The sequence below is a fragment of the Protomyctophum parallelum genome, assembly GCF_964188405.1.
Source record: "Protomyctophum parallelum genome assembly, chromosome: 10".
Lineage (NCBI taxonomy): Eukaryota > Metazoa > Chordata > Actinopteri > Myctophiformes > Myctophidae > Protomyctophum > Protomyctophum parallelum.
The window spans coordinates 37,127,279-37,137,817 of NC_139704.1; the positions used below are offsets into that span (position 1 = coordinate 37,127,279).

A 10,539-nucleotide genomic window follows, 5' to 3' on the forward strand; every position below is an offset into this window, starting at 1 on the left:
GTTATACACATAATGCACCTCATACCGAAATGTTTTGGCATATTGTCCTCCTTCCTCCTTTAGATTGTCCAGCAGTTACCGGAGTACGGAGTGATGTTCCACCGCGTGGGCCGGGAGAAGAGAACGGTCATAGGAGAGCTGCTCCTGGGGATCTGTGCCAAGGGCATCGTGGTGTGTGAGGTGAAGAACCACGGCCGCGTGGTCAACAGGCGCTTCCTCTGGAGGGAGACGGACTCCATATCTACCGGGGTAAAAAAAACACATTCTACAAGCTTTATACTGCTATAGATTCTGATATTATGACTCCATATTAGGGCATTCACTTCTAGTCATTTTTACTAGCTGACTAGTTGCCTAGTTTACTAGTCGACTAGTTGTTTAATTACCTATTATGTATAAAAAAGAAAATAAGAAAAAAAAGAAAATTTATATTTTATTTTATTTTATTTTATTTTATTTTATTTTATTTTATTTTATTTTATTTTATTTTATTTTATTTTATTTTATTTTATTTTATTTTATTTTATTTTATTTTATTTTATTTTATTTTATTTTATTTTATTTTATTTTATTTTGAAATACATATTTGTACATTTACGAACTGTGTACATTGGTGACTACCGGTATAACTATAATCTACCGGATCTTGAGGCCTACAAAATCAGGGAAAAAATACACTTTTTTTTTTTTATCAACTAGTCAACTAGTAACAACAAGGTCGACTAGTGGATTTACTAGATTTACTAGTTTACTTGTTTAATGCCCTACTGGCCTACTCCATATCCACCAGGGTAAAACCATTCTACAACCTGCTATAGATCGACTCCATATCCACCAAGGTTCAAACCATCACACAGTCTTAACTGCTATAGACCTGATTGTACTTAAGACCTTTACTGCTATAGACCTGATTGTACTTAAGACCTTCACTGCTATAGGCCAGTATCTAATTGTACTTAAATACTGTACTTACGTAAATGTACTTAGCTACTTCACACAACTGAGTAAATTGTCTTGTTGTGTGCCCCTTCTGCCAATGCAGCGGCGTAAGGTGACCATCGAGAGCGGCGGGCCCAGCGGCAAAAAGCACAGCTTCATGACAGAGAGCTCTAAGATAGCACAGTACATCCTCAGCCTCTGCTCGGCGCAGCACAAGTTCCACAGCGAGATGACGTCGCGACAGCTCAACCACAGCGTGGTCCAACAAGGTGCCAAAGATTTAACCACTTAAGCACTTTAATTAAACCCCATTATGGGTGAGCGGAGCTCTCTAGGGCTCTATGCTGGTGTCTTTTCTGTTTTCTGTTATTCTGAAAACACCCGCCATTGGTTCTCTTTGGGTTTTTTTTATTACAAAAATAAAGGAATCAAATGCATTGCTACGGAGCCCCTGAATGGCCATGCATTCAAAATATATTTTATCTTGTCCGTAAGTTATTATTATCTTGTACGGACAAGATAATATCTTGTACGGTCTCATTTAAAGACGGGTGTAAGTGCCATCCAACCACAGCAGACAAGTGCTAATATTTTTACCATTGAGCTAATAGAGCCTCTGCCTCCTTGCTCAGGGGATAAATTGAATCCTGACCATCACAGAAAAAATTGTGTCAGATCCTGTGTCTAGGCGAGACATGACATTTGAAACGATCTAAATGTCGCAATAGAAGAGCAGGGAGTACAAAACACAACCCCCCAATTGTATAAGTGATATTGTATTAAAAAATAAAGTAAATCTGAAAGGGCTATTTTGGTTAAATATTCTTGGCAGTGCATATTATACCTTACAGGTTGGACATATATATTTGTATTATTACACATAAAAGAAAGTTATACAGTGCTGCTTTAATGTGGGATATGGCAAGTTAGAAATGAAAGAAAACCTTCCCTGATCTCTCCCTGGCTTTTGGTCTCTGATGTCGCAGATGAAAACAACATGGACAGCATGAACTACATGGCCCTCTACCAGTCTCGGAACAGCAGCCTGATGAAGCGCCTGTCGTGCTCAGACGGCATGCTGAACATGGCGGGCCTGACGCCGGGCGTGGGCGCGGGGGTCGCCGCCCACCAGGACTCGCTCTCCAAGTCCTGCACCGACCTGCCCGCCAAGCTGGAGGCGCGCCTCCGCCAGCAGAGGGAGCTGAGGAGGGAGCACAGCCGGGAGCGCGTCTTGTCCAGCAAAGACACGGAGCTGGACGGAGCTAGCCTCCCGGGAGACCCCCCGGAAGCTAAGGATGGGCCATGTTGGAGGTAATCCATAATATGTAGGCTATAACAGGAGACATGACAGGACGATAAGCATTATGGTGGTTTATCGCGATAAAAAGCAAAAAATGAAAGCTCACGATGATCACGTCACAGAGATTTTACTTTATCGTGGAATTGTCATGGGTTGGCTCTGTAGCCTACTACAAAAATAGTAAACAAGCTCACAACAAGTTAGAGCTAGTACATCTACAACTTTGGCTAATGTTCCTCCCCAGAGTTGTATGCTTATTTAGTCGCGATCATTTCGTCAATGGCAATTATTTTGGCCACAATAATCGGGACTTGTAGATTGGCTATTTTCACTAGTTTGAGTAACGGCCAGGGATACATCAGATTTCTCTTCTGGGTCTTGAGCTAAAAAAGTATGGATTCCATGCTGTATGTTTGGTGCAACTCATGGTTTGGTATAACTCCACTGTATCGTTGTTATGTGGTATAGCACTCCAGAGGCCATTCCTAGAATCCTGTCCAGTGTGTCGCTACAGAAGCAGGACTCTGAGGCCTCCTCCTCCATTCGGAGTGAGTATACGTACCCTGTCGGTCCACGGTCTGATATAGCTTGTCATCTCCAGAACACAAGTATTATGACCGTAGTTGTTTTGTCTATCATTTAAGTGTAATGTGTTTCCTTTCTCCTATAGTAGATAGAAACGCCCATAACTATAGATGTCTTAATGTAATATGATTGTCTTTTAATGGAAGGCAGTTGAAGAAAAGAAGGCTCGCAACTCACTGTGTACAAAAAAAAACATTTATAGTATACACAGCATTAAAAGTGAGTTGCAAGCCTTCCTTCCTTAAACTGATTTACTGTGCTGTGCACTTTGGCTCGTCCCCAAGATGAGCCAACGGGGGGGAAGATGTGCATTAAAGTGATCACAAGTGTTTGATAGAGAGCAGCACATTAAATAGGACTGGCCATAAATGTGAAACATCTGCCTCTCGCAGTCGACACCCCGACCAGGACCTCGCCGGAGAGAGAGATAATCTGTGTGACCTTGAAGAAGGACCCCAAATTAGGCTTTGGTATGTATGGAGTTTGGATCACTTTTATTTTATTTTATTCTGTTTATTGATAAGCACACTCATTTATACAGTTGTACAGAACTGGGAGGAGAGTGAACGTAAACATTTACAGCATTATTGTACCTTTTCCCCCCTCTTTTCTCCATACATTAACTCTCCCCACTCCCAAAAAATCACAGTAAATCACTTTTTTTTAATCCAGAGCGATTTACAATAAGCATAGTAAAAACACATGCATCAAATGCAGAGTGGGTTTCAGACAGCTTCCCTGTGTTAGCTGATCCGAGGGAGCAGTCGGTGTACAATGAGTGGTTAGAGTATGGAGCCTTTTCTTTCTGCACAGGAGTGGTGTAAAGTAACTTACACATTGACTTATTTACTGTACTTTACTGTACAATATGAGGTATTTGTACTTTACTTGAGTATTTCCAATTTCCAATACTTTTACTTCTACTCCACTACACCTGGGATCCACAATATTGTACTTTTACTCCGCTACATTTATTTGAACACTTTAGTTACTACGAGTTACTTTGTAGATTTGGGTTATTATTACAAAACATACATTAGCCACTTAATTTATTTGAAAATAATACATCTACAAGCTCACAATGCGTCGTGATGCGACGCATTGTGATCTTGTAGATCGGCTATTTTCAAAAGATTTGTATACATTTTGAAAACTTGAAATGAGACATTCTGGACAATGAGTACTTAGTTTTACTTTTAGTACTTTAAGTATTTTTTATGACAATACTTTTACTCAAGTACATTTTGAATTCCGGACTTTTACTTGTAACAGGGTATTTCTATATTGCAGTATTGATACTTTTACATAAGTAAAACAATTGAGAGCTTTTTTCCACCACCTGGTTGGGTCTTCTTCCCTCTCTCTCAGGGTTCATCATCGTGGGAGAGGACAACACAGGGAAGCTGGACCTGGGGATCTTCATAGCCTCCATCGTGCCTGACGGGCCTGCGTACATAGATGGCCGAATCAGACCAGGTGCAGAGATGCACACATTTAACTGGCTCTATGCACGGCAGAATAACTCGTCCTATACTTCCGGGCCGCTTCCATACTTCCTTCACATGTTGGCTCACTGGAAAGTGAGCCAACATAGCAACAATAGCAGCGCCCTGCTCTGTTTGACCAAAACGGAACAGAGCCTTCATTACTAATTAGTACCATCTCTAACACCTGTGAAGGAAGTAGGGAAGTGGCCCAAAAGTGTATGCATTATAGCCCATTGCAAACAGACGCTTGTTTGTTACCGGCTCCATGAAGCCAGATTCGTACTTTGTCGGAGGACGGCGTTGCCGAAAACAGCCGGCCTACAAGCTGACGATGTGGCGCGGAAATGACGCGCTGTCGTCACCTTGTAGGTCGGCTGTTTCCTGCAATGCAACGCGGTCCCGCGACTGACCATAAATTAGGCATAACGCTTCACAGCCTTGTCGAACCAAAAATATTGTTTCGCAACAGAAGCAACATAAAGGGTGACTTCAATGTGTTTTATTTTATTAAGTGAAATCCCCTGCTGGAGATTTTGTCCTTTTTTTAACCGAAACGTTTGTGTGTCGATCGGTTCATTTCCCAGGTGGCCGTCTGATCTCCCTCAACAAGATCAGCCTGGAAGGGGTGACGTTCAGCGACGCGGCCGCCATCTTGCAGCAGAGCCCTGACGAAATAGAGCTCATCGTGTCCCAACCGAAACGTATGTACACAGTGGAGTATATGGCCCCACTCCTTGTTGCTTTCTGACTGATCTAGGCTTATACAAGGCTTATACAGATGCACTGTTGGTTTCAATGTATTGTCTACTCTATGCTATGCCGATGAGTGGTCGCCGGCAAAAAGGCTACTTTGTAGATTTTGATTATTATTACAAAACATACACTAACCACTTCGGCCCTATACATTTCGGCCGTTTGAAAATAGCCGATAATAAAAAAATAGCAGATCAACAAGCTCACAATGCGTCGCGATGCGACACATTGTGAGCTTGTTGATCTGCTATTTTCTTATTTTTATTTAAATACATTGAAAACACTCTGCATAGTGAGTACTTTCTACTTTCGGTACTTTAAGTACATTTTTTTTTTTTTTTTTAAGAATTTTTTTTGCGGCTTACGCCTTTTATTGATTTTTTTTTGAAGGGACAGACAGTAGGCTGACAGGAAACGGGAGAGAGATGGGGGGATGACATGCAGTAAAGGCCGTGTCGGGTCCGGGAGTCGAACCCGCGGCACACTGCGACTGGATTACCAGTCAGGTGCCCAGACCGTTACGCTACGGCCTGGGCCACTTTAAGTACATTTTGATGCCAATACTTTTGCACTTTTACTCAAGTCCATTTTGAATTCCGGACTTTTAACTTTTAACTTTTAACTTAACTCTATATTACAGCATTGATACTTCTACTGAAGTAAAACCCCCGATACGAGTATAGTATACGAGTTCTGAAAATGGAATCGAACTGGAAGTCCTCCTCCTCGTCCTCAAAGCAGACAGCTTTTGGTTTAGACTAGTCATTGGTTTAGACCAGTCATTAGTCCTACAACTACAACCTATCTCAAACCCTCACCCTAACCCTAACCTCCCGGGGCAGCACACCCAAACCTAACCTTAACCCATGTCTAACCAATGACTAGTCTAAACTAAGTATGCACCGTCCATCTCAGAGTCTTTCAGGGACAGCAGGTCGTCTCTGCTGAGCCAGAGCACCCTGGGCGTGGCGCTGGAGAGGGGCTTCGGCTCTCAGACCACGCTGAGCGGCACCGAGTACCGTCCCGCCATGGAGGAACTGGAGGAGGCCCTGGCGCTCTCCAACATGGCCACGCCCAAGCACGGCAAGAGGCTGCACATCCCCGTGGTGCGGATACTGGACGCGCAGGTCAGAGACGCTACGCACGTGGTGTCCTGTGCTTTGTTCTTTTTCTTTTTTTTAATCCATTCTCGGGGCGGGAACCCCTTTTGGTGTTTGAAGCGTTATGTTATACTTTAGCTATTGAAAAATAGCAGATCTACAAGCTTGTAGCGCGCCACCGAGTGGCGCGCTACGAGCTTGTAGGTCTGCTATTTTTGAAAAATCGTGAAAATGTGCCTCAAGTCTTTGAATATGTATTCTTTCAGAGTTTCAGTTTTTATCTCAAATCTTTGCTTCTGAGGGTCCCTGGAACAACATATTTTCAGATGGGGGGGTCGGCGGCATATTACATATAATTCTTGGGGTCCTTGACCACATCTGTTTTTCAGAAGAAAAAAATATTTCGACGTCAGGCCTAAATGGGTTAATGTTCTCTAAAGCAGTGGTTCTCAAACTTTTTTGTGTCAATGTTTTTGTGCCAGGGACCCTCAGAAGAGAATATATATATATAAAAAAGAAAAGAAAAGCAGATGTACAAGCTCACTGTGTGCTTGACTGCTTGTACATCTGCTGCTTTAGAATAGCCAACGTATAAATCAATAAAGTGGTTAAAATGATTGTGATGCTATTTAACTACTGGTCCCCACAGGTGATAACACCACAGAAGCAAATGTAGAAAGGATGTCGCCTCATAGTTGAAGCAACGATATTTTCAACTAATCAGTTAACTGACAAATTGCTATCACTATTGTTCAATAAAAAATGTCTTTATTGGAGCATACGTCATGAAATGAGTACACACACATACACACACACACACACACGTGCACGCACGCACGCACACACACACACACACACACACACACACACACACACACACACACACACACACACACACACACACACACACGTTCAAAGCCCCTCACTGTTTTCTGTTTTTTTAGGATCCATTCAGTTCGAGGTCTCCCTCCATCTGCAGTCTGCAGCGAGCGGGGGAGCAGATAGAAGTGGAGCTGAAGAAGGCCAACGGCAGCCTGGGCATCAGCGTCGCTGTGAGTCACTGAACAATTCACCCAAAGAGCCTTGTCATCATCATCACTGTGACTCAGTGCTGCTCAAAGCAGCAAGTCTTTGGCCGCGGACCTCCCCTCTGGAAATGTTTTGTGCCAGGGAGGGACCCCCCAGAGTAGAAGATTTATATTTAAAAAAAGTATCCGAACAAACAGAAAGGTAGGAGCGCACAAGAGTAGTGGGGAGGTGCTGACAGCAGGAGATAAAACTATGACTGAGAAAGGAGAGAGGCCGCACAGCTTGTAGTCACATTTATTTTCCTTTTTCTTGATGGCATCGTGACTACGAGCTGCGCGGCCTCTTTCTCCTTTCTCAGTCATAAAAAAAAGTATCCAAATTATTTCAAGGTGAATAAAAAAAAAAATCACATCCGTGTGAAGTGAGGGGCGCTCTTATCATCATACAGCCAATTAAAGCAAAACAAATGTCATTCCGGGCCAATCGCTTTGAATCTAATTCACTATTCTGCCCTCAATATGTACTTTGCTCAGCCAATCAAATCATCGCTATGGGGTGATCAGTCAATCATCAGCCAGGCTGGGCATAGGAGGGGATAGCGCCCCTCAAAAATAAAAATAAAATAAAATACAGGTGTACAAGCTCACAGCGTGGCACAAAGTGACACGGTGTGAGCTTGCAGATCAGCTATTTTTTTTGACTCAATGTTTATTCCTTTTTTAAAATTGAACACAGAAAAATAGGAGATGAACGAAAAACAGACATTCAAAAACAAGAGAAAAAGTAAATACAATGCAGTATCTTTTTAAATACTCAACGTATACAATTTGAACTGATTGTGATCCTGCTTTTAGTTTTTGTTTGTGGAACCGCCCCAAGGACCCCTGGGGGTCCCCGGACCCCACTTTGAGAACCACTGGTCTAAAAAGCAGTGGTTCTCAACCTGTGGGCCGGGGGACCATTGGTGGGCCGTTCCCCCCCAACCCCCGTCAGTAAGTACTTAAAGGTAATGTACGTTAAAGTAATAATTTCTGACATACTGTAATGTTTCTCTCTAAAAGGGAGGAATAAACACCAGTGTCCGTTACGGAGGTATCTACATCAAGAGTCTGGTGTCTGGGGGTGCAGCCGAGCAAACTGGACGCATTCAGATTGGTAATCTTTTAATGACTTATCATCAACAGTCTGTATGGGAAAAAATATAAGTGAATTATTGTTTTTGAGAATACTGTGTCGTAAAGAAAAATCAATAAACATATGTTAAAAACAGTCTGTATGGGTGACAACCCTCGTTGACATCTGGTCAGCTGTATAAGAAGAGTCAGGCTCAACGCAATTTGAAAACATATTTTGTAGGCTATACCTTCAATTTACAATTTAGGCTTTTAAGCAGTCTATCCAATCCAGAGAGACTTACTAAGTGCAGCCGCGTTTTGAGCTTGTATGTGGATCTGCTACTTTTGCTGTTTTTTTGAATTCTGAAAAGAAACCGTTTTGGACATATGAGACAAAAGTATGGACAAAAGTGATTCTGTAAGAGATGGAGGGCTGGATTTTGAAGATGCGTTTTACAATTTGCTATTAAGCCCCTTGACCTAAAAACACTCAGCGCATAACGATTAGACGTGGGTCTGACAACCTCATAAACGCAAAAAGCACTGTTTGATTTTACACTTGAGCGGCTCTGGGAGGCTGCTAGAGTGTTGCCATGTCTGTTTATTATAAGCGTCTTCTTTTTCTGTAAAGTTGCTTGTAAATATTGGTAGTTGTACTATTTGTGGTTGCTTTTCTTGTTTCTAAAGTGGTTATTTGGGCTTTTCTCCTAATGTTGTTTAAACCAGTGATCCTCACACAGCACATTCCCATGTCAAGGATCCCCAGATGAATGCATTTGCCCAACTAAGGACGGCTAATCCAAAAATTAAATTAAAATTTTCCAAGATTACTTTTGAAAATAGCAGATCTACCAGCTCACAATGCATCACATTCATTCATTAAAACTATGAACTCTTACTGCAGGGGGATATATAATGATCATTATAACAATGTGCAAGAACATATTTAAAAAGAAGGAAGAACTTTATATTTGTGGACAATCAAAATATGTTTTTTTATTTTAATGTGGTGTCATTCAAATTAATCTGGATATGGCAGACTCACTATCTAGAAAATAAAAACATGGCACTTCATTTAAAATAGGTTACAGACCCCTGTTATATGCGCTTATTCTTATAGACCTATTTACTTGTTTCTATGAGACATGGCAACAGCCTCTTTTTGCGTCTTTTTTTTCTCAACCTTTCATTTCTCAACCTTAAAAATAAATAAAAACATCTCCATAATCCTTGGGAAGTTTGCTTTCATATGCTGTATCACATCACCGATTCAAGTCTTCTTCAATAAAATGCTACGAGCGAAGACCATATACCATCGGGGCCAGAGGCACAGCATTAAGCAGCAGCATTCAACTCATTCCTTCATCATGACTTGAATGAAATAAAATATAATAAACGTTATTTTACTGGTGTTTTTCAATAGAAACAAATTATTTTGAGGCATAAAGGTGACAGCATGCAGTGCAATAGGAATAATTAACCCAAATGTGACAAAGTCATGTCATGTCTTCTATGGTGCCAGCATGAAGAAATGTAATACCACGATCCCCAAAGTGCGCATTCCGTATGTGACATCAGCTGACTGTTAAAGAGAATAGTACGGACATGTTGATTGGGTACGTCTCAAACACTCCTTAAACACTCCCATGACTAATTCAAGGCCGTTTTGCGCAATCCATGGGGTGTCGAAAGCGCTTCTTAACATGTCCAAAATTGCAATATGACATACCACACGCCCCCAGCTTATAAAACTGTAATATGATTAGTAATATCATTTGAACTGCTTAATGGAGCCCGGCGAGAGAGAGAGATGGTTCAGCTAATGCTGCTATAGTGACATTGGGGCGGTGGTGACTCTGGAGTTAGAGAGGAGGCTGTCTGGGAATGAGAAGGCCTCTGGTTGGATCCTCGGCTCCTCCAGGCTTTGTGTCGCATGGTTTAAGTGTCCCTGAGTACGTCACTAACGAAACTGCTCCTCTGGAGAAGACATTTTCCCCTTGGGGTTCACCACAAAATGACCCTTTTATTGTTTACGGCCTGAAACCATAATATGCATAGCCTACAACATACTACAGGTAGATGCTTATAGACACTATGAGCTCTGGTGTAGCTATTGGCATGTATGCTTACGTGAGCAGCAAAGTCCGTTGATGTCTGTCATTTTAAGCACATGTACACAGGCATACAATCGCTGTATATGTTTTTTTCATGCCAATAAAGCTCATTGGAAT

The 10,539-nt window shown here is 41.9% G+C and overlaps 1 protein-coding gene across 1 annotated transcript in view; it reads left to right on the forward strand.

Moving 5' to 3' along the window:
• Positions 1–10,539, forward strand: part of ptpn20 (protein tyrosine phosphatase non-receptor type 20) — a gene marked incomplete at both ends in the record, with an annotated part of 69,246 nt that overhangs the window by 22,031 nt on the left and 36,676 nt on the right. Inside the window, 10 exons of the mRNA XM_083775021.1 lie at positions 64–249; positions 1,043–1,208; positions 1,926–2,250; positions 2,708–2,787; positions 3,217–3,294; positions 4,193–4,300; positions 4,896–5,012; positions 5,980–6,191; positions 7,109–7,216; positions 8,255–8,348. Of these exons, the coding sequence (XP_083631147.1) occupies positions 64–249; positions 1,043–1,208; positions 1,926–2,250; positions 2,708–2,787; positions 3,217–3,294; positions 4,193–4,300; positions 4,896–5,012; positions 5,980–6,191; positions 7,109–7,216; positions 8,255–8,348 (1,474 nt within the window). The remainder of the gene's footprint in view (positions 1–63; positions 250–1,042; positions 1,209–1,925; positions 2,251–2,707; positions 2,788–3,216; positions 3,295–4,192; positions 4,301–4,895; positions 5,013–5,979; positions 6,192–7,108; positions 7,217–8,254; positions 8,349–10,539) is intronic.